This window comes from Vigna unguiculata, chromosome 2 (genome assembly GCF_037176805.1).
Source record: "Vigna unguiculata cultivar grain cowpea cultivar isolate G323 ecotype 2 chromosome 2, ASM3717680v1, whole genome shotgun sequence".
Classification (NCBI taxonomy): domain Eukaryota; kingdom Viridiplantae; phylum Streptophyta; class Magnoliopsida; order Fabales; family Fabaceae; genus Vigna; species Vigna unguiculata.
This window is the reverse complement of record NC_140793.1, coordinates 24910751-24935943: the sequence shown is the minus strand read 5'-3', so window position 1 is coordinate 24935943 and position 25193 is coordinate 24910751. Positions and strand designations below refer to the sequence as shown.

Below are 25193 nucleotides of genomic sequence, written 5' to 3'. Positions count from 1 at the left end.
TTAATTTCAGTTCACACTGTAGAACCTTCCTTTCGGTTCTCAACTAGTCAAGAGACTTTGTTAAATGTTTATTGTTACATTGAGATATGAATTCAACTTTGATCCATACCCTTTGCTGACCATAAAATGAAATGTAACGTAGATAGAGACATAAATAGCATAGAACCATAATTAAAGTAAGGAAAATAATTTTTTTGACTATTTCACGACTTTTTCTCAAATCAAAATACGAAATCAGAAGCAGTGAAGTAAAGCTCCACATGCCACTTCGATCCCTTATAAAAGCAAGAAATCTCCTAATCAATCTATTCTCATGAGTCTCATGTTCCCTTTTACTCTCACTCCTATTCATTTATATCTGTGTATCTGTTTCCAGACTATAGTTTTAGGTATCAAATTTTGGAAACTAATTCTAGCTGCCACGTTTTTGTTTTCTCAAATAAATAAGCATGGGAATACAAGAAAAGGCCAATTCTTCAATAGATTGGGGAAGTAATAAGAAAATTGTTACCTTAATTTTTTTTTTAATTAAAATGTTATGCGTTGATTTTCCATTATTTCTAGTAGGTTGTGCACAACTAATATCTATAACTACCTCCAAGAATATTCTTTTACATATTTTACTTTTTGTTATACTCTTTAACTTATGTAAAATTATTTTGTATTATGTTTTATGGTATCAAAATTGATTCTCTGTCACTCATCGTTTTTAATTTGTTTGTTTAGAAAGGTTTCTATTAGATCATATGTCATTGGTTAAATGTCTTTTTGTTATTTAACTTTTAGTGAATATTAAAATTAGTTTCTTTCTGAAATTTTTGTTTATCCACCTTTCAATTTTAGAAATGTGTGAATTTAGTCATTTTAATCAAATTTTGTTTCTCAACTAATATTGAAGTGAAAATGTGTCAAATGGTGTAAACAACTCATCTATCATGAAACATATTTGAAATATCAAATAAACTTGACAAAATCTATTTTTAAAATAACTAAATCCACACATTTCTAAAGTTGAGGTACTAATTTTGGTTAAAGTGATCAAAGTTAAAAGTTAAGAGACAAAAAACATAATTAATCTAATTTGTTATTAATTTAAATTTTAACTTCGAATTCTTTTATTCTTAATTTTAAATAAATAATATCTTAAATTTAAACAAAAGAACGAAACCATAAATATATATTAAATAATATAGTAAATTTAAAATTAATATATCATAAATATGAAAAATAATAAAAGATATAATAACTTATACCTTTATATGAAATGGTTTTATATTTTTTTTATCCACAATTTATTTTTGTTATGTTTGTTTTTAATTAAAATAATTAACTTATCAGTTTTATATGTGATCCTTTTCAAATTTAATCATCTTTTCTATCTCATAGTTTTTTTAAATTTAACTATTTTTTTAAAATAAAGTAATTATTTACACTATTATATAAAAAAAAAATATCTTTGGTATATATTATATTTGATTACCTATTGTACACTGTAAATAATAATTTTTTTAAAATTAAAATAATTAACTTACCCATTTTATCCTTTTAAGTAGTTTTTTTTTTTAATTTTAACATTTTTTATTTGACTTTTTTAGTAAAATTTTTAAAACTAAAATAAATATGTATAATAACAAAATTATCTTAAAAATAAATAAAATTATTTATAAGAAAAATTAAAAAAAAAAATATTTATATTTACTTTTGTAATTATAATAACTAATTTTATTATTATTATTATATATGTATATATATTTCTACTGTTAATAATAATTATAATTAAATTTGAATTTTAACTCTTAAATGAAATAACAATGAAAAAATTCAGACCCATGAATTCATTAGCACTGACTATAGATATAATTAAGTGTAGATGAATATTATAAATCTAGATGAACGGGTGACATCACTACAAAAAAACATAATTTTACTTGGGGTTTTTTAGTTGGGGGTATAACAAACTCCAATAAAAAATGATATACTTGAGGTTTTAAAAACCCTTGATAAGTGCTAGAGGTTTTTAAACAACCTCTGTTGAGTACTTAGGGGTTTTCCAGAAAACCCCCGTAGAGTTTAAATCTTAATTTTAATGTTTATCATTTTAATAGACAAACCTCTTCCTTTTTTTTCTTTCGCGTTGCATATTAATCCAGAAGAAATCGAAACAGAGTAATACATTTGCCACCACCGTTTGTCTCCACCATTATCTTCTCCACTGTTCGTCTCCACCGTTCGTCTCCACCATTATCTTCTCCACCGTTCTTAAGGTAACAAATATCAATCTTCGTCCTTCCAATATCGTCTCCCTATTTCGTCTCCATCAATCTCCCTATTTCGATTTCGATTTCATCTTCATATTTCTTCAATTTCGATTTCGATTTCAGTTTCGTTTCGATTTTGTTTTCCTTCGTCACTAATTGCGATTCTCTTTTCCTAACTCTGTGGAAAGTGAAGTTATAACCACTTGGATATGATTATTATGAGCAAGAACAAGTGAATTTGGGGTTCAGAGCTGTTAGAAATTTTGGCAATAGAAATTAAATGAGCTTTGCTTTAGTGTTCTTTTTAGGTATAGCTTTTCATTCTTCTTAATTATGGTAACCCAAATATCATGAGGTTTAAAGTTATAGTATTGATTAGCATCATGATTAAAAACTAAATTTTGCTAATAAAGATTGTAGTTTATTATTGTTCCTAATTATTACGTACCCCGATGGCAATAAATAGATCCGAAAATAGTTTAGTTTCATTGAATTGAACATTGAAGTGGAGTTAGTGATATGTGGTGAGGCTACTGCACAACAAACTCCTTGATTTAAGGTTTTAGAAATTAAGATTAGGATAAAAAAACACTTGATTGTTTGTTCGTTAGGAATAATAATGATTTTGCATATGTTATTCCTACGACAGAAAGGAAGTATACATTGCAATATCAATGAACTTACTAATAAACTACGACCAAACAAACTCTGGTATGGTTTTAACAAATAGAAACTTCCAAGTTCCAATGTTATATCTAGCACTAAATGGAAATTACTTAATTTGATAGGTCACAACTAGCATCAACTAACGTATCATTGAGAAAAAAAGTAATATAAAGAGAATGAAAAATAGAATCTTGCTACATATGCTTTTGGCTTGAAGAATTATGTTTCTTCAGAACTAGAAGTATTTCGTTTTCTGGATGCGATGACCCAATTTTCAGAGTCTTCTTGATTTTGTTTCACTATACAATTCCCACATTTATTGTTTGACGTGATGATTGCTTCAGTCTTTTTCTCCAAGTTCTTTTAACTTACATAAAATTATTATATAGAATCATGTTCACATAAAATAGTATAAACATAATTTACACTCTTGGATTGAGTTTCTTGGTTGATTGGTTGAGCTTGATACTTGTAATATTTTTTAAGAGTTGTTTTTCTGCTTTTCCCTTTTGAAATGAGAACAAAAGGTGATTAGTCCTCTGAAGCAAAATTATGAATGCATAAGTTCAGTAGTTTCAATCACCTTATAAACTGGTCTGAAACCTCCCTGTTAAATATTGGCTTAGTTATGGAAACAAATTACTTGATGGCTTCAATTTCTGGGATTTAGACATGGAAGGAAAATATTTATATTATTTGAGAGATTTATATATACAAGAGGGGTTGTACTTATTTATAATTCTAATGATGTTGATAACTCTAAATATGTAACTGCATTAATTATCATTAAAATAAACATAATATCTATTTGTTGACAAATATTTGTAGACAACATTTTCACCCTGAGGCAATGGTGTTCGAACAATTTCCCCGAGGCTAAGGAACAACTTGAAAATTTGTACAAGGAGGTTAGTCATTTCAGTTAAATGCCTCAATAATCAACTAAAGTGTCATTTGCCAGGACTGCTTTTAGCTATGAAATAGATACACGAAAGGAATGAATGTAACTTGGAAAACATGGCCTTAATTTAGGTCATTAAATTTGACTATCCTCGTCTCTTTGTTTCTTTGTTTCATATATGGCTTGCTCCTTTTGTCTCCGTGCAGGTTGGTCTAAAAGATGAATTTGACTATTTGGAGTTAGTACCACATGTCCCACTCAAAGCAGTTGCTGAATAATTACTTAGCCTATCAATGACCATTGCTTGTTGTCGTGCTGCTCTCAAATACTGACAATAAAATGCAAAGTTGAGCATTATCAATGACATCCTCTAAGATGGTAGGTTATTTTCTATTCCTCTCTTTCTGTATTGATCATGAAGTTTGAGAAGCACTTTGCTTCCTGTGGCAAAATATATTGCATTACAGATTATGTATTCTGCCTCTATCCAAGTATTTTGGTCCCCATTTTGAGTTAGGTTGGCGTTACTTGCCTTAAGGAGGCTACAATCCTCAGTATGATAGATATATAGATCCTTTCATTTTTTATGTTTGTTTTTATGGATAGAGGAAAAAGAGGTTGGTGTATGACATAAACTAAGAACTGCTTTATTTATTAGGGAACCATTTTAAATCCTCGAGCCACAAGAACTTCGTTGCTTGATATTATTCTTTTTTAATCCTCTCAGTTCACTTATATTATCATGGAACAGAGTTCTTTTAGCCTTTAAAGGTCAAATACTAAAAAAGCTTAATCCCTTGAAGTGACCTATCAAAATATATAAGTAAAGGGTTGAGTTTTGTTCCTAAATGTAACTTAACAATTACATTTTATGATGGCTCTGTGAAACCAAGTAAATGTAGTAGCTATGGGGACCACATCATGAATGGCATTTCTTTCCTTCTCTTCTCTTTTGTCAAAGTACATCTTGCTTAAGTCCTCTTTTATCAGGTGTTGAAGAACTGGAGCAGCAAGGGGACCCTGCTACAAAAGAAATATTGGTTATTTGTAAATTTTTAAGTGAAGAATAGTTCACTAATTCAAAACACTGACATAAAACAGACTAAGATTTTCTTAGACTAGATAACATGTATAATCTATAGTTTTTCTGTCAAACATTGTAGAAGAAAATTGAGGGTATTTATATGTGTGTGTGGTGTATGATGAAATAAAAGAAATGATTGATTTTATGATTTGTTGATACGAAGGAAATGATTCTGCTATAATTGATAGATAGAAGTCAACTATAATTGGTATTGTAAGAAGCATTATAAAATGTAGAATATATGTGTATGTATGACTAGAAATGAGAACAAAATGCAGGCATTATATGCAGATAATAAGGTAATTATTAAAAGAGATAGCAACTTTGTCTTTCGGCATATTATTATCACTCAGTAGCTTGCTTCGTTTCAAGTTGCATTTTATATTAGCAAAAAATATGTATTTTAGGAGATTTTCTATCATTACTAGAAATAATTTTGCACTAATTGTCTTACATCATATTCTAATGCATTCATTGTAAATTCTTAGTAGCTATGGCAGCAAGCTCTATGTAATAATAGCACCAACGAAACAAAGTTCTGCATACAAACATTTTGGATATTTAGCTTCTCAAAAAGTCATTTGCCACCATGCTGTGATTTAGTTCATGATGCTTAAAATAACTTTTTGCAACATGATCAACATTTGTGATAGAGTTAAGAGAGCTAAACATTGTCCAATATTGCAACAGAGCTTATCCATACAAATAAGCCAGGCCCGAATGCAGAAAAATCTACTTTTCATCTTTTGCATTCATTACAACTACTCTTGATTATTAATGAGTTTACTATTCATGTATACTTTTCTTTGAGTCATTTTATTTAATCATAAACAAAATCTATGTAATTTCATTCTTCAAATACCGATTTTTGAGTTGTGAAAGAGAGATCACATTTAGTAATTTGGAACCCCGGGCATTAACGGGGTTTTTGAAACCCAGACATTACCGGGGGTTTTTGGAACCTCACGCATTACCGGGGGTTTTCGAAACCCCAGGCATTATCGAGGGTTTTCGAAACCCCATGCATTACTGGAGGTTTTCAGAACCCCAGACATTAATGGGGGTTTTTAGAACCCCAGGCATTAACGGGGGTTTTCAGAACCCCAAGCATTAACGGGGGTTTTCGAAACCTCCGGTAAGTTGCGCTACTTCTAGGGGTTGCTAAAAACCCCCGGTAATCCGTTAGCCACGCTTGCTTTTCTGGGGGAATTTCAAACCCCTGGTAAAACCATTAGTGGGGGTTAAAACCTCCAGAAACGCCAAATATAACCCCTATTAAAAACAATTATTTTTGTAGTGCATAATACACATACATACCACGTACAACTCTTAACTAGATCATTAAATATCTTTTATTTTCTTTTAACCAAATTTGAAAAGAATATTTCTGATTTCAAGTATTATTGTAATATAGTGAGAAGATTTTGAGTTTTAAAGAGATGTATAGAGAATATTCACTTAGAAAAGATTATCAATTATATATATAATTATATATGTGAGTAATGAGAAGAAAATTATATATTTATTGGACTCATATGAAATTTGAAGGACAAAATATATTTAATCCAAATATGAATTATATGTTTATTGGACTCACGGATAAACAAATATAATTTATGTTTAACAATTTTTGTTATTTGAATTTTTTTTAAGATAATATATTTATAAATATCTTATATTTAAATTTTACTATCTTGAAAGGTAGCACACAAGTCTTCAAATTTGGAAGTTATAAATGAGATACAAATGAACCAATTTGATGGTCAACATCAATATAGATAATTAATTGTATTTTTTAAAATAGTTTTATACAATTATTTTGATCCGATTAAGTGACTGTTTGTTTTAAAATGATTTTCACATATTTAACTTTCTTTCACATATTTTAATGTTTTAAGTAGAGATGAGATAACTTTGATTTGAGATTTAATAAATTTGATTGTGTAAGTAACTGATGGATATACAGGATTTGAACTTATATACGTCGGATGCATACAAGCTTATTAGTAACTTACAATATGTCAAGTGCATCTACCTTTAATTGTATCTTCCAACGATTTGGGAGGTCTAAAATAAATTTAAGAAATAAAATTTTTTATTTAAAATTTATTTTTGAGTTTTTTCTATGTAAAATTATTTATTAAATTGTCATAATTTATTTCATTTAACATTTATTTTTTAATAGATAATAGAACTAATTTGTTTAATCTTTTTTGAGACATTGTTGATTTTAAATAAGTTTTTATTATCTTTAATTTTGAGAAACTCTTTTTTGACAAAAACAACTTACACTATAATTGTTAACATTATTCTATAAGTTATATATTCATTTGGAAAAGAATTTATTCTTTTTATATAATTAAAAATGTCAATTCACTTATCATTTTCTAAACCTATAATTTCTCTTAAGATATTTAATTTTGAAATTAAATTAAATTCATCAATATCCAACAAATTATCATGTTTTAAAAATTTTTCAAGTTTTAATCATTTTTTCTTTCAAAAATGAAATATCTACAATACACAAGACATTTGCTATTTGCTCTTTTTTGTTCATAGCTCATTTTTGTTATTCAATTAAAATCTCAATTCTTTTTTTTTTTTTTGAATTCTTGAATAGCCTGATTCAAATTTTCTAGTTAACATATCTATATATTTTTATATGAAATAAAAATGATAATATATAAAACACTACTAAAGATAAATATATAAAAACGAATGAATTAAAACAATAAAATTTAGTTTTGATTATCAAGAAAATAAACTCGATAGTAGACTTTATCTTAAAGTCTCAAGTTTCTTTTTCGTTCTTAAGTCTCAACTTTTTCATAAACTTGCAAAGTTATTTATTTTAAGACTAATCAATAATAAAAATAATTAAAAAATAGTGTTCTTCTAAACTCAATAGTAAGTCTTTTTTTTTTCCTAAACTTGAATTATCTTTCTACAAAAAACTTAACTTTGAATTATGCTCCAATTAATCTATTACCCACTAAAAGACTAAACCATAATCTAATTCATAGTTTTGTAAAAAAAAAAATTCAGTTTTTCCTTAAGATATATCAAAAAAAAAACTATGAAAATATAAAAGTACTGAAAAACAAAACTAGATAAAAGAAACACATTTCTAATTCTAATACAAATTCAAAACAAAATAAAAATAACAACAACACAAATAGAAAGAAAAAACACACTAACCATAAATGAGATTGATACACACGAGCAACATGAGATTCAAGAGATTTAAAGGATGTAATCTCTCAATACCCTAGACAAAAAACTATTAGAAGAAAATAAAGTAAGGAGGGGATAAGAGAAGTCATAGGGAGAGAAAAGAAAAAGAAAAAGAATCCAAATTGATTATAAAAGAATAAAGATAACTAATAATTCTTTTTCTTATAAACAAAATTATAATTTATAATCTACTAAACATATGTTTTAGCTCATTAATTATTATTTTTACTACTAATAAAAATTAACATACACTAATAATAATTTAATTAAATTTTATTCCCAAACATAAACTTATAATTAATTTAATAGAGCTATATTAGTAATAAAATATTTTTTGGAAGTCTTTTTTATCTTAAACATAATTCTATAATTAGTTGAATAGAGGTATATTAATTAGTACTAAAAATTGATCACAATTTGACGAAAATGAGGACATAATTGAATATAAAACGAAAATAGGGACCAAATTGAATAAAATTAACAAAAATAAGGACCAAATGTATATTTAAGTTTTTAATAAATAAATATTAGTAATAAAAAATAATTTTGAGACCTAAAATGAATGTTTTACTAGTTTTATATTTAAGTCGACCCTGAATGCATATGAACTTTCTGATAGCTTAATTGATATTATGACAATGACTTCAATATTAAACGAGTTACACGTTAAAATCTCAACACCCTCCTCTATTTAGAAAATTTGGATGCACCATTACTTGTTGCCAATCTGGTTAATCATCAAAAGCAAATTGAGATCATTTATATGCAGTCACATTTTCAGATAACAAATATTTTGACAAAGTCATTGTTAGAGATGGCAAATAAACTCGTCCCCGTGGGTATTATCCGAACCCGTCCCCGTTTTGACGGGGAATCCCCGCATTGACTGGGTATGGGTATGGGTATGGGGAATCCCCGACTTTTTCAATTGGGGATGGGGATGGGTATGGGGATGTACATATACCCGCCATAATACCCGTCCTCGCCATATCTTTATTCTCGTTTAAATTATTAAAATATTCACAATTAATCAAGTAACCCATATATATATATATATATATATATATATATATATATATATATATTCTATTTTTTATTTCTTTTAATTATTTCATTTGTCATTAAACTCATTCTCATATCCAATATATTTTTTATCTTATCATAACCTTTATGTAATTATGTTAAAATAATGTATGTTAATAAAAAAAAATTATGCCTTACATTTGAATATTTATATTATTTTTTAATATTTTTATTTATTATAAATTTTCCTTTCACATGAGAATGTTTATACTCTCAATTTAAGGTAATATAAAAAAAATTCTTTACTTATTATTATTATTATTAATTTTTGTTTAATTTGAAGAACTCTTTTGTTTCATTAAAATAATTTTCGTTATTTTTCAACCATTAAGTATATATGTTGATATTTGAAAAGTTTTCTTAGTTCTCTGAGATATTTTTCGTTTTATCATACCTTAGTTATACATTTGATTTCCTTTGTGTGATTTTTTTCGATAGTCTCTCAAATTATTTCTAAAACACACATTTGTTAGTTTTTTAATATTTTTATTTATTGTTTTTATTTTCATCATGTAGAATAATATATCATAATGTAATTGTTTCACTTTAAATTCTGTTTGAAGTGGTTAAAATTTTATATATATATATATATATATATATATATATAATGATATTTAGGAATAGTATATGATAATTCACTACAAGAAAAAATGAAATGGTGACTGATTTAGTCAGTAACCCATATCAGTCACTATTTTTCGTCATTGGTGGTAGTAGTTGATTTATTGTCTAAATTAGTGACTGATTCAATGATCGAATCGGTACTTGATTTAGTGACCAATTTAATTACTAATTTATTTGTAATTTAATGACAAATTTTTTGGTCACTAATGATATTTCTATTTATTTTTAACCACTTCAAACATAATTTAATAATTAGTTCTCTAAGGTTTTTTTCATTTTATCATACCTTAATAATACATTTGATTTCTTTTGTGCGATTTCTTTCGATAGTTTCTCAAATTATTTCTAAAACACACATTTGTTAGTTTTTTAATATTTTTATTTATTGTTTATTTTCATCATGTAGAATAAAATATTTCGATATATTCTATCTAATTATTTGTTATTTTATAACTCACTATTAATCATACTGTAATTTTTTTTTACTTTAATTGTATAAATAACTTTTATTTACTACAATATACAAATTTAATGTAATTTCTATGAATATTTTTTTGTCACTATGCAACATATATTGAAGTTCAAAAGATACAAAATCTATGTCAAAAATTTATTATTATGTTTATTATTTGTTTTTTGTGTTATTTTGATCAAGTGATGTATTATAACTTTTTATTAGTGTATAAAAAAGAAATTCATTATAATTTAAAAAATTGAAGTAAACAAATATTTAAAATATATTTTAATTTGAATATTTGTTCTTTGTATCATTTTGATCAAGTGATATATTATAACTTTTATTAGTGTATAAAAAAGAAATTCATTAGAATTTAAAAAATTGAAGTAAACAAACATTTAAAATATATTTTAATTTGAATATTTGTTTTCCTTTTATATTTTTTTGAAATATTTTTTAATTTTATCAACTAAGTTCATCAATGTTATAGTTTGCAAATTTAATAAATGTTTTGGTTCACATGAAATTTTATTTGGTATTCTAATATAAAATATAAACAATTATAATTTATTTTATTGTATTTGGCATCGAAGAAAATCCTCCTAATATTGAATATTTCATAATATTATGTTTTCTTTACGGTAATTTTTTTTCTTTTATAAAAATTAATATTGAAGTAGTTAGAACATGGGTACGGGTATGGATACGAGATTATACCCGTTACCCGGTGGGGATGGGGATGGAAAAAAAGTTTGATACCCGTTGGGTTTGGGTATGGGGATGGGGATGAATTTTTTATGCGGGGATGGGTATGGGATAGTGAAACCCATCCCCACCCCGCCCCGTTGCCATCCCTAGTCATTGTGCTTTTCTTCTATTCAGCGCTTCTAAGAATAGACTTACGGTGACTTTGAAATGGGTCATTTATTCTTTTAACTTCTGTAATCATTCTTTGTTAATGATAAAAGCTTTCTCTTTTATCTTACAGAAATATATCCCAACGAATGTGGTAGATGGATTATAAAGTAGATTTCATGTTTAAAATTTTTTATGTCGTTATAAGTATTATTTTTGTACAAATTAGGAAAAGTTATCAACAATAACTATATTAGTTTTCAAGATAAAAAAACAACTTATGGGTTGTATATGGTATTGGATAAGATAAAGTATAATGAGATGCTATGATTTAAAAATATTGAGATCTTTGAAAATTTTCATGTTATGATATAAAAAGTAATGTGAATTGAGCAAGTTTGTGTGTCCATTGAAGAAATTCATGTGAATAGCAAATAACTAGTTATTGATCTAATAATGTAAATATATTATATTAGTATCAACGTCATTAAAGAAAGGAGATATCACCGGCTACACTAATTTTCAAATGATGTAAATAAGAATATTAAATCATGTAGATATAGATGAGAATATTAGAGATGCAAAGTCAACAAAAGTTTTTTGCACCGAACTTGTGACTGTGAACTTCTCAAGAAGTTACCTTTTTAGTCTCTATGTGTGGAGAGACTTTTATTTCAGTCCAAGTGTTATATATTTAATATATGTCTTCAACCAAGTTAATACTTAAAAAAGAAATTAAAATTCATTATATTAGTGTTTGACTCTACATAAAAGAGTAAGAAAAATATTATTTCAATTATTATTTTTTATTGTTACGGTTAAAATTTTACATTAGTGACTTATATATATAATGTTTACAATTATGATAGTCATGTATAGGTATGGATACAATTTCTTTTATCCTAACTCTGAGTAAAAAATTGATGCCTAATTCCTTTTATAACTCAAACCCAAAAGTAAAACAAAATTATACTCCAACATTATATTGAGATTTATGTAAATCTTACATAATATAAACTCCAAAGCCTGAATTTTTATTCAATTGTTAAATACATAAAATTATAATTATTTTTTTATAAATATATATTCAATTTCTAAATATACAATTATAATAACATTTGACTCAATTATATGAATTCAGCTAAAATTTACAAAATCTAGATCAAGTACGTCTTCCTCACATAGTTTTTAAAATTCACATTTTTTAGTTAGTCATGAATTATTAATCAAATATATCACAAACATATAAGCAGAGACTAAATTAGTTTCCTCATTTTTATATTTTTTGCACTTTGGAAGTTCATAAGAGAAGAAACTTGAAAAACAAGAATTGAAAGAAGAGAATGAAAAAAAATAAAATATATATATATATATATATATATATATATATATATATATATATATATATATATATATATATATAATATTTTCTTGTAATCGGAGATGAAGAAAAACTTTCCATATTACTATTTGCACACCTTCTTTTACTAAGTTCGATCTCAACTCTTGTTTTAAAAAAGCCCAAATCTATTACAGTTCCATCTTCAAACCCAATATACTCTTTTTCAGTTTCCACTTTCAAAATAGAAGTCAAGACAATTTTATTTAGTATGTGCGTCAATCATTCCAGCACATACCCCATGAAATATATTATTACATAAATTAAACTTTAAAGGCAAATTTAATTTAATTATAATTCATAAATTATTTCATACATCTATTTATCACGTCTAAAAAAGTTCATATGAGTGCACTAAATTCATCTTCTAGTTTGAAATATACATTAATATTTAAAATAACCAAATAAATTATATAATAAATAACATTAAATTTATCATAAATAACATTACAATTCTTCTATATATGTGATACATTTTAAAATAACAATTTAAACATTAGCATAAATAATTAATAACTATATTAAAATGATAAAAATAAATAATTAATGAATTAAATTAATTTTTCATAGTCTTTAACAGCAAAGAGGGACTATTATGAAATATTAAAAAAACACACATTCTTAGACCTGGTAGTCTGGTTTTACCTGGTGAGGGGTTCCACTCTTCTACAGTTACAAACTCTCTTATTTAGTTATCTAGTATTTGGTAATAAAAATTTCTCTCTTTTATTTTCTTGTAACAATAAATTTAACCAATATTTAGCATTACATTACAATAATAAAATTAATTTAATTACCAAAATCACAGTCTTTATCAGATAACAGCAAACCAAGGAGAGAGAACTTGTAACTTGTAACTGCTTGCTCAGTATTATCCAAATATTTAAATTTAGGAAACTGTATTAAATATTATTAGTTTATTAGTACGTTTAATTTGAAAGAAAAATCATAAATTTTTGTTGAACATGGTGTGTGTTGTGCTATTGTTGCAGAGGAGGACCCATTTCAGTTATGTATCTTTGAGCGGAGATTACTGAGTTCAGCCCAGGTGCTGTTCACTCTGTTCTTTCTGCCCCCACTCTCCTCACTTCACTTTTCATTTCCCAATTCCCAATTTATCTACCCTTCAAGTTTTCCTTTTTCCTTTTTTTGTTTGGGTATTTTCACTTACTTAATGTGATCTGTTACTTTTCCCCCTTTCGGGTCTTTATTTCTGGGGCTCCTGGGTTACTCGGTTTCAAGGGTTGTTGGTTGGTAAAGTTGTGATCTTTAGGTTTTATTTGGGAATTTGTCATCTGGGTTAGTGGGAAGGTAGGAGGAGGTGGTATTTGGAATTGATGATATCTGGGTTTGGTTGTCTAGGAACTGGTAGAGATGGGTTTGGGTGCTGAGAATGGTAAGGTGGTGGAGCCTTGGGATGTGTGCAAATCAAAGGGGAGAAAGAAGAAGAAAGGGAATGAAGAAGTAGAAGGGGCTGGGTCTGGTTGTTGGTTTAGGCTCAGGTTTATGGGCAGCTGCATTTCCTCAAGATCCAAGGTCGATACCTCGGTCAGTGGCAGTGGCACCAGTACTCATTATGGTAATCATTACTGTTTCCTTGAAAGAATTGGTACCGATGTTGCTGATGTTGTTCTTGTTCTTGTGTGATGTGCTTGAAATTTCCATCTATGTGAATGTGTTTGTCATTGATTTTGTTGGTGCAGAACTTTCCCCCATTTTTTGTTTGAGTTATTAGCATCCCTCAATGCACGATTATTTGCCTGTTTTGCTTGCTACCTGGTTGCAATTACCATGCTATGTGATGTCAAATGGTACACAAACGATTAGGAATGACATGGGTGCTGTTTGGGGCTGCAGCAAACAAAGTTGAAATTGATATGTGATTTTGGGATTTTTCATTCACGTTTATACAGAACTGCAGTGAATTACATTTTTAATCCCCAGAGATATGACAGTGCATATGTTAGTTTCATCAATAGAATGTGTTCTTTACCCACCACCATGTGTGATTTTCCGGTTCAAAGTGAGAAGCTGGTGAAAAAAAATCTAAATTTTAGACTGGCTAGGAAATGCATAAGTGACAGATTTGACATTTGTTGTGGTAGGCAATTACTATCATATGAACCTGAGATTAGATATAAGGAAGGAAGTTACTCCCATTTGCTCTTTGGGCAAAACTGAATTTCAAATATATGCTGTAAAAGTAAATTACTTGAGATTGTGTTTAATTCTGAGTATTGGTGTCTAATATAAAACTTATGGTGCTTGATGCTATTTTTAGTTTTTTACTACTTGTCCTGATACACTTTTCTATAAAATTCTTTTTCTGGTGGCTTCCCATTAGCTGAAAGTAAATCAACTAATGATACTAGTAGAGACCAACCAACAGCTCCGGCAGTCTCTTCTACAACCACTAGTATCGCAGAAAGTAATTCATCCACTTCCAAACTTGAAGAGGAGCTTAAAATTGCTTCCAGGCTGCGAAAGTTTTCTTTCAATGATCTTAAGTTAGCTACCAGAAATTTTCGGCCTGAAAGTTTTCTTGGTGAAGGTGGGTTTGGTTGTGTTTTCAAGGGTTGGATTGAAGAAAATGGAACTGCTCCAGTGAAACCTGGCACAGGGCTTACAGTTGCTGTAAAAACCCTCAACCATGATGGGCTCCAGGGTCATAAAGAGTGGCTGGTTTGCACATTTTCAGATCTTTTTCTTTTGTTCTATTATTATCTACTGAATTCTACATTTCTAATTATCATTCTCCTTTGGATAACATGACAGGCTGAAGTAAATTTTCTCGGCGATCTAGTTCATCCGAACCTTGTTAAACTTGTAGGTTACTGCATTGAAGATGATCAAAGGTTGCTAGTGTACGAGTTCATGCCTCGGGGTAGCCTAGAAAATCATTTGTTTAGGAGTAAGTTACCCTTTTCCATCTAGTTAGTTCCCACAGTTTCTTCTTTGAGAATACTAGTTAGAAACTACTGCACCCTGAACTTTTTATAACATCAAATGAACAATCCTGGTCGATTTCTCTCGTAAAGGATTGTTTCCTCTCCACAGAAAGCAGGTTATAAACTTTTGTTAGTTTGGCATGGAGATATTTTCTCCACGTACAAGGGAAAAGGGGTTTCATAATTACACTACTGTAGCGATCTGCATATTTGGAATGATGCATGAATCTAAAAATACCATTAAAATGATTCCATTAACTGCCTTTGTTTCTTTAAGTATTGCACTTGTAATATAATGAATTCACTAGTTTTCTCTATCAGGGTTAGAACTGTAACTCATGATTACTGTTGTATATTTTATATTTTGGACTATGTCCTTTTTTATTCATGTACTCAAGTTGAAACTGTCATATGTAGGATCGCTGCCTCTTCCATGGTCCATTAGAATGAAAATAGCCCTTGGAGCTGCCAAGGGTCTTGCTTTTCTTCATGAAGAAGCCGATCGACCAGTAATATATAGGGATTTCAAAACTTCAAATATACTATTAGATGCAGTAAGTGCCCAAAACTACAATAAGTTTACACGTTTTCCCATTTTAGTTTGTATAACATTTTACAAATTCAGGAGTACAACGCCAAGCTCTCAGACTTTGGTCTTGCCAAAGATGGTCCAGAAGGTGATAAAACCCATGTGTCTACTCGAGTGATGGGAACCTATGGCTATGCAGCACCAGAATATGTCATGACCGGTAACTTTTTGTTGATATAGCACTTCCAAATCTGAGTGTTTTAGTTAATTATTTATCATTATATCTATAAAGTCTTGAATGCTTAGGCGTTGATGCTACTTCTATCTGACTTTATTTTGTTAGGTATTTTTCATCTGCTAAGTTATTAGCTTTTTAATTGATGACCATTACTTTCAACAAAATTCTGAACAAAACATTGTAAACATAATTTCTTGTGGGACTGTTTTAATGTTTGAAATGTATCAAGCTCTTTATATCAGATATCATTTGTTTTCCACTCTAGACAAATTTATGATTAAGATAGTAAATTAGTCTGTCTATATTCTCCCTGTCTGATTATCAATTCTATTGATGACTTTGATATCTTCAGTTGTGTTTTCATAATGTTTATGACTTACAAAATTGGAGTTTATGTATATTCGGTTGATAATTTTTAGTTATGTTTTTTCCAAATGCATCTAAAACACAATCCATCCAATATCTAATTGTGTGGCAGGTCATCTTACATCAAAAAGTGATGTGTACAGTTTCGGAGTGGTACTACTAGAGATGTTGACTGGGAGAAGATCGATGGACAAACACAGACCCAATGGTGAGCATAACCTTGTGGAATGGGCTCGGCCGCATCTAGGAGAGAGGAGAAGGTTCTACAAGTTGATAGACCCTCGTTTGGAAGGCCACTTTTCGGTGAAAGGTGCTCAGAAAGCTGCCCAACTAGCTGCTCACTGCCTTTGTAGAGATCCAAAAGCCAGGCCTCTCATGAGTGAAGTTGTTGAAGCTTTGAAGCCTTTGCCAAACCTCAAGGACATGGCAAGCTCTTCATATTATTACCAGACCATGCAAGCCGACCGCATCGCAGCCAGCCCCAACACAAGAAACGGACGAACACAAGGACCATTGCTCACCCGCAATGGACACCAGCAAAGGAGTCTTTCCATACCAAACGGAGCCTATGCTTCTCCTTATCACCATCAGTTTCCTCAACCATCCCCCAAGACCAATGGCAAAGCATAGAGCTGGTGAAAATTCTCTTTTTCCCTTTCACCTTTTATGTCATTTCTTAGTTTTTCCTTGTAGATGTACCTTCTGTCAAAGCATCCCTTCATGGAGATCTTCAAAGCAAACCAAGCATGTTGCTTTATCATATTATGTTATGGCTTTCGCTTCAAAGAATATTTGGGTGAGAGCAAGTGAAGCTTATTCAGCTACTGTCTCTTCTGTCAAATTGTTATTCAATATTTTCATCAGGTTGTTTGAAAATATTGAACATTATGAAATCCTCATCCTTATTTTATTTTGTTTTCACATTTGTCACCGGAAAATGTTATCTCCTCATTTATCTAGGCTTTGCTTGTGATATCATACCCTGCAGCTCTTTAAACTAATCACTGTCTTTTGGTTTATAAAAAGATGAGAAAGAAGCTTTATTGCTTAATTTATAGCAGTGATTTGTTCTCATATGATCCGGATCCGTATTTTGTTTAGCTTACAGGCAGCAGGTTATACTTTATAGCACTTTATGGCACCTTCTTGTAGTTAAAAATTCAAATTTCAATGTTTATGGATCGATCATTTGCGCTGTTCATTCTTATCATTTTGGTCTCTAAAGACTATACTGTGTGGGGTTCAAGTGTAGGATAATATACTTTTTCTGTGGGGTCGCTTGAAAATGTTCCAAAAGTATTAGTTTATGATTTTTACTTGTTAAAATGATTTTATGAAGAGGTATGGTGGAAGTGTATTAATAATGTAGTACTTTCCATTCTTTACTTAGTGTTCTAACATTTTCCTTTTCTTACCTTCTGCATAATAATTGAAGATCCAGAATGGCATGTAATTGTTTAAAATTTTACTATCAATAGCAAAAATACGTGTTAATAATGTGCGTCTTATATAATTCTTGAAATTAAAGTTCTAGGTACATTTCCAATTAGGTTGACACAGTTTAAAAGAGGTGACTAAAATTTGTTTTTCTCTCAAGAGAATTCGACAATTTAATTAATTGCATTAAACTTATTTCAAATTTCTATGTATTTTTTGAAAGTTATTACTTTAACTTTGTTAGAACCTACTCTTACTTTTTCGACTGTTTTTATTTACTTTAATTCTTTCAACCTAATGTGCTTATTTCTATTGTTTTCAAATTCTTAAAATGTTATTCACACTATAGACTGTAGAGACGACTAAAACATTAGTTTATTTGATCTACCATATAATAAATTTATATTAATGATTCAATTAAAAATATACTCTAGATCGATTCTTGAAGAATCACAGAAGTTCTCATTTGATTTCTACAAAATGGACTGGAAAAACTGACATTGCATTGTATTTTCAAATACTAGGTGTATTAAAATTTAAATTAGGTTTTGCTTTCTGCACCCCATGATTATTGTCTGTACCTCTATGTACTAAAAAAAATAGCTAAAATATGATCTCTTGCAGGCGGAAGAAGGTTATGACATAGGTGTGCCATGGCTCCCCCAACCATTTCTTTTTTTTTTTTTTTAAAAAAAATAATATTTATATATTATTATTTTATTTATATTAGTTGATTTTTCTTTTATTTTATTTTTTACATATTTTAGACAAATATATTTATATATTATTACTTTATTTATATATTATTACTTTATTTATATTAATTTAATTTGGATTTTTTTTTTTAAATTTAAAAATCATGTTTTTTTTTCTATTATAATTTCTTATACTTTTCTATTTGGTTTTTCTCTTCCGTGCTTCCATTTCTTTCTCTCATTTTATTTTTATCTCAATTTTCATCATCATTTCCTTATTATTTTCAAAATTAAATTGCACTACGACAAAATTGAAGAGTTAATGAACATTTTGGACTGAGCAATTTCTTCTTGTGAGTAAGTTCATTTTTTTCCTTCTTTTTTTTAAGCAATTTGTTTTTCTCTTGTATGTGGCTTTTCTATACTCTAGGCATATCTCTATCTGTTAAAGATCATAAAATCATGCTTTAATTGTTGATCAAACTCTTCTTTGTGTAGATAGAGCTATTTTAGGCTTTGAAGTTGTGTAAGGAAAGAGCAAGATTAGGAATCTACTCTAAGGTAAGGGAAGCTGATCATTTAGAAGTTATTAGTTTTCTTAAAATATTGAGTCTTGCTTTTAAGATTTAATTTGAGTTATTCATAATTTTATTTTTTTTGTAAAAGAATTGACAAATTTATATTAGAAAAAATATGATAAAGAGTAAAAGAATTTATTCTTTTTTTAAGAGGAAGACTTGTGATGAAGATGAAAAAAATGCATCTACGTCGTCTAAAATTGAGAAACTTCATGATAATCCAAATATTGAAGAAAACAAAAAACAACTCTCTAAGGTTCCTAAAGTTACATATAATGAATTTGAAAATACTTTAGAACGTGATCCGGGAAAGCGTCTTCAAATCTGATAATACCCACCAAATCAAATTGATGAGGTACGAATGACTTATCTAAAATGGGGTCCATATCAAATGCATCTAGAAAATTATCCGTTGTCTGGAAAGATGATCATCCAAGAAAATTTCAGTACACATGGTTTAGCTTATTTCCTTCATGGTTAGAGTATTTACCATTAAAAGATGCTACATATTGCTTACCGTGCTATCTTTTTAGTAAAAAACCAAGTGGACGACCTGACTCAGATGTTTTCATTGTTACATGTAATTGAGTTTATTTTTATTGAATTCTAATTGGCAATAAGTTGATTGTCGTTAATATGTTTTAACTTTTTGAATGTTTTTTTATAGGTTTTAAAAGTTGGAGGAGCATTTTGACTAAAGGTAACATTTATTTATTTTTATATATATTATTGTTGATGATAAACTTTATATTACTCTTTCATATATATTATTGTTTGGATTATATTGTCATGAGTGCTTATTTTGAATAAAAAAATGATGTAAGAAATTAATTTTTTTTTAATTAAAAAAATAATTTATATATAACAAATATAATTTGGCCCCTCTAAAATTTTTGATGAAGTTCCGCCACTATAACTAAAATCGAATTATGGAGAGCATGTGATAGAACTCATTATCATTAAATTTATTGACGAAAGTTTTGTAGTTTTTTTTTTTCCTTTTGGAAACCCTAAATAAAAAAACTTCTTATTTGTTAAATTCTTAATATTTTTAGATTTTTCAGTTTGGAAAAGAAAGATGAATGTTTATGTCAACATCTTGTATGTTCCGAAAAACTTGTTCTAGAAAATTTGTTCCGAAAAAACTTATTCCGAAAGATTTTTAGAATAAATAAGTAATCCTAAATTCACATTGAAATATATCATGAAAGATAGAGTTTTCATTTTAAAAATTATGGGGATCCAACTAGTATAATTGTGGGTGCAGAAAAGAAAAGGCTAGAAATTACCCTATTTAAAACATATCCACGATAGTAAAAGTATCATGTGATGGAATACAGAATATTTTTGGGAATGTTTAATATGAAATTATGCAAGTATACGTCCTGGAATGGTTATTTTGAAAAGTCATTTAATGCAACTTCACCCATTCATAAGTAATATTAAAACGTTAAATACATTTTGAATATATTTTTCAAAAATGTAAAAAGTATTTCGAACGTTTATCTTTTCCATAAATAACTTAGTTAGACCATTGATTTAAAAAAAAATAGTAATACATTGTTAAATTAGATAATAAGAAAATAATAGTAAAAAAAGTCAGAATTGTCCATATACTTATAAGAAAATAATAGTAAAAAAAGTCATAGAATTGTCCATATACTTATATACTTATAAGTGTGGAGGAAGAAAATGTCAGGTGCGTAAAGATTTTTTTTTTTTTATCAGGGTGGAATTGTAACACCCAATATATATTCAATTAAATTGAGATATTAGTTTGCACATGAAATTAGACATAAATTATAAAATGCATGGTACTAGAATGAGTATAGTTTCTTACTTAACATAAATGAATGAAACCCACGTATTTGCATTGTCATCTTAGGTGAGAGCAAGATAATGAAAAATATGAAATCAATTAGTGAATGGTTTGATGAGAATTTTGAATCTCACACCTTTGACTTTCTATTTTATATTTATACGAGTTATGTAGTTTTCTGTAATTTTATCACATCTTATAATTACAATACAATAATAAAATAAATTAAATATATTTTTACTTATACTATTAAATAAGTATCATTTTTGTAAAGAATTGTATATTTTGTTATACTATTATATGATCTCAGATTAATTATAACTTTTTGTAGAGTGCTGATAATCAGTAACATATCCAAAACATGTCCATTTCCAAAACCAGAATTGAATGACTTAGTTATAAAGACACAATCCCAAACATGAATGAATATAAGTGGGTGTAAAATGTAACATGTTTTGTGTTGGATCATAAGGCTCTTAGCCTACTCTGCTCAACTGCTCCTTGGATGTGCTTTCAAATATCTTGTCAGCACTTGCTACCTCAAAACCATCCCTTCTATGGAACTCTTTAACCTGTTTCATTAGTTACAAGAAGAATTACCAAATCCACCATTTTATGTTAGCAGGTACTTCTCAGTTTCATCTTTAACCAGTGTTGGTCAAAAACAACCAAGAAAAGAACTGTCATAAAAAGAATGATGCTTACCTCTGTGTCAGGTAAATTTCTATACTGTGGCAGCACCAGACGCTGGGCAAATTCAATGTATGAGCAAGGGACTGATTCAATTATACCATCAGAAAATTGGAAAGAGATTGAATCTGCTACAGTTGAGCTTTGCTGGAGAAGACCATCAGGGCTCACTGGAAGCAGAGCAAGTATTCAAATCATTCACATCATCACAAAACTACAACTTGCTATGATTATCTTCAAACAGCATGTTCATAAAGATATAGATTTGATGAGTGAGGCCAAATTTTCAGAAGGTGAACGAACACAAACATGCTGAGATTGTCTGACATTGAACATTACAAAACCTTGTACTTGCATAATAACAAACAAACCTTTCAGCAATCCTCCTTCAGAATTCAACCTGAATCCACTCTCCTCAATAAACTCATTCAGTGCTTTTATATCCTTCAAATGAGTGCTCAGCCGATGAGTGGATATAGTAACATGGTTCAGAGCATAACCATTGACTAGGGTCCAGGCAGCATACTCACTTTCACTGTGTATCAGATACCAACAAACAAACCATAACTAAACCAGATGATACAAGAGAATACAAACTTTCCTCAAAAAATAAACCCTAATACCTTGCCAATTGTTGAAACTCTGAATATAAGGGCTTTTCCCATGTTAAATGTCCAAGGGAACTTGAAAGTGCTGCATACTTGTTTCCATCCCCGGATGATTCCGTGTATTTTGTAATTATTTCCTTCACAAAAGATTCCAAATTCTCAGTTAAGTTGGGCTTGGGGAAGAAACTTAGATATAGATTGCAATCTTAAGAAATCAATCCATTCTTTGGTTCTCAGATTATAGTAACACTCTTCAATACTTAATATTACAGCAACATCATAGTCTTAATGGCAGATCTAAAATCCTAAGTCAGTATGTAACGTGTATGTGATCTTTCTGAGAGACACACCTGAGTTTTTGGACTCATTTGATCTACCAGTAGCTCTGAAATAAATATTCTGGGCAAGGGTCCATTAATGCCACTGCCATTGCCAGCCAGTGAATCTGCAGGTGGAGAAAACCACAGTGCCCTCAACTTTTTTGCTGGGAATCTTAACTCCTCTCGCTGAGTATAGCCATAATCCAGAAAAAAGCTAGCCATTGATTCAATTCCATAACCATTCACCTAGTTAAGTTCAACAACACACATGAATGAGCTAATCAGACATAATCAAATCACACAGAAAAGTCTACAATTGCAAGGAAGAAAAGCCCAGAGAAGTACCCCAAATGTCCTGAATGCAAGATGATCATAGCATAATGAGTTGTTCTCAACAGAGTGAACAAGTTCCAATATGGCCTTTGCAGTAGGGTTTCTGTTCAAGTATACGGATTGCATACTTCCCAACACACCCCTGAAAAAACCTTCACCCCCCTGCACCAAAAGAAATTGTCTTGGCTCAAGAGAATCTCGTAATCACGACCATTGCTTGGAATTCTAATTTGATGTAAGCCACAGCCAATAAGATCTCAAGATTTGATCTTTTATTTTCATTGTGAAAACTGTCTTCTAGAAACATTTCTAACCAATTTCTCATTCAAAATATATCAAGTTTTGAGCTTTTTTTCCAAGACAAGAGTTTGGAAACAAAACATACATAAATAAACAACTGGGAGATAGTTTCTCATCTTTTTTCTCTTCAAACACTTTGTTCCAAGTATTTTGGGGAAAGGACAGACTTTTAGTAAACAAAAACAAAAACACTTTCAAATGTACTCAGGAGACAGAAAATTGTTTCAAAAACAGCAATCAACAAGACATGATATTTTGGGTTCAGTCAGAACTAGAACATGAAACAAGAAATCATAATACGATCATTAACAGATAAGTAAATGAAAAGGAACCTGAATTGATGATGATCTCTGGGAAGCATGTTGTGATGGGGAGTTACAAGAGACGTGAAAGGTTCTTGTGGCCAAGTGCTCCGGAGAAGAAGGGTGTTTCATTGGAATCAGATTCCAGAAATTGGGATTGGAAGGGACAGAGATTGTTCTGCTGAAGAAGAAGAAAGGTGACAAATTAGAGGACTTGGTAGTTGCAAACATGGTGAAGTTTTTGGTGAGTGATGAAAGAGACTACATGCAACTTCAATCTTGAAGCGGCGAAGAGGTACTATGTTCCTATGATGCACATTCCATTTTCCTTTTCTGTCTATAATCTTTATCACTCTCTTTCTATTATTATAACTTTTTTGTTTTTTTTTCATTCAACTAATAATGTTACAAATTTACCGATTTACTAAACTTAGAACAGATGCGTACAATCTAAGATGAACAAAAGAAGATGGGATTGATACCTAAAAAAAGTTGTACAAATCAAAATACGCAATCATATCAACTTATATAAAAGGAAAGTCTAGAAAGCTTTGGTAAAATATTAACATAAAACAATCATGGTACTTTTAAAATTAAAAAATATATTCATAATTCAATTTATTATCAAATACTCAGAGTCGATTAATAGATCATAGTGGCACATTCATAATGAGTTTTGGGTATTTTCTATTATAAAAATAATTTACAATATTAACAATGAATAAAATTATTTATTTGACCTAATTAATGTTTTTTCCTTCTTCTTTTCTATTATTTTGCATGCAGTCACTTTCTTGTATCTAATCTAAAAAGGAAAAAAAGAAAGAATAGATTTAGTGTAATGAGTGAGATGGAGAAAATGGAGCGAAAAGAAAGAATAGATTTGATTTAGTGTAGCGAGTGAAATGGAGAAAATGCAGAGCGCGTGAGGCCATTCAAGAGAGTCTTACCATAAATATCACATGAGTTGCGTGGCGTGTGGCATGTCTTTAATCTCGAGACTGATGCTATGCTTTGACAAGTCATTCTTACGAGACAACTTGGAATGTGTCACCTCAAAACTCGGTCCTTATCCCTTCTCTTCTTCATCATCCAAACAAACAAACATTTATATTATTTATATTATTCAATTCAGAATGAATAATAATCACTCTATTATTTATTCATTCTATTTATTTAATTAGCCTTTCATTATGTATGTTCATGTATTACAAATCAACTTTGCAATTTCAACCTGTCAATTTAGCTATTTAGGAAAACAATATACTAATTATATTCCAACATCTCACTATATTAAATTAAATTACGAGAATAATTATAACTTGTAACAAATATATATATATATATATATATATATATATATATATATATAGTTTAGTTATTTAAATATACAATTTTCAGGAGATACTATTAGTGGTTGGTGGTTAGTAATTAAATAATACAGGATAATGTTTTACTTTTCTTTTTAT

At 29.0% G+C, this 25193-nt stretch overlaps 2 protein-coding genes across 2 annotated transcripts; one reads left to right on the top strand and one right to left on the bottom strand.

Annotated features, from left to right (window-relative positions):
• Positions 1-13511: 13511 nt before the first annotated feature.
• Positions 13512-17563, top strand: LOC114173937 (serine/threonine-protein kinase PBL34-like). The gene is made up of 6 exons (XM_085669910.1): positions 13512-14140; positions 14906-15243; positions 15337-15472; positions 15927-16063; positions 16135-16258; positions 16755-17563. Exons 1-6 carry the CDS (start codon positions 13936-13938, stop codon positions 17270-17272), a joined length of 1458 nt encoding a protein of 485 aa, XP_085526036.1. The 5' UTR covers positions 13512-13935; the 3' UTR covers positions 17273-17563.
• A 3947-nt stretch (positions 17564-21510) lies between these two features.
• On the bottom strand, positions 21511-24092 carry LOC114173940 (2-oxoadipate dioxygenase/decarboxylase, chloroplastic-like). The gene is made up of 7 exons (XM_028058634.2): positions 23755-24092; positions 23135-23284; positions 22820-23035; positions 22485-22606; positions 22233-22396; positions 21877-22031; positions 21511-21743 (listed from the first exon to the last, which is right to left on the bottom strand). Exons 1-7 carry the CDS (start codon positions 23953-23955, stop codon positions 21648-21650), a joined length of 1104 nt encoding a protein of 367 aa, XP_027914435.1. The 5' UTR covers positions 23956-24092; the 3' UTR covers positions 21511-21647.
• Between the last annotated feature and the right edge of the window lie 1101 nt (positions 24093-25193).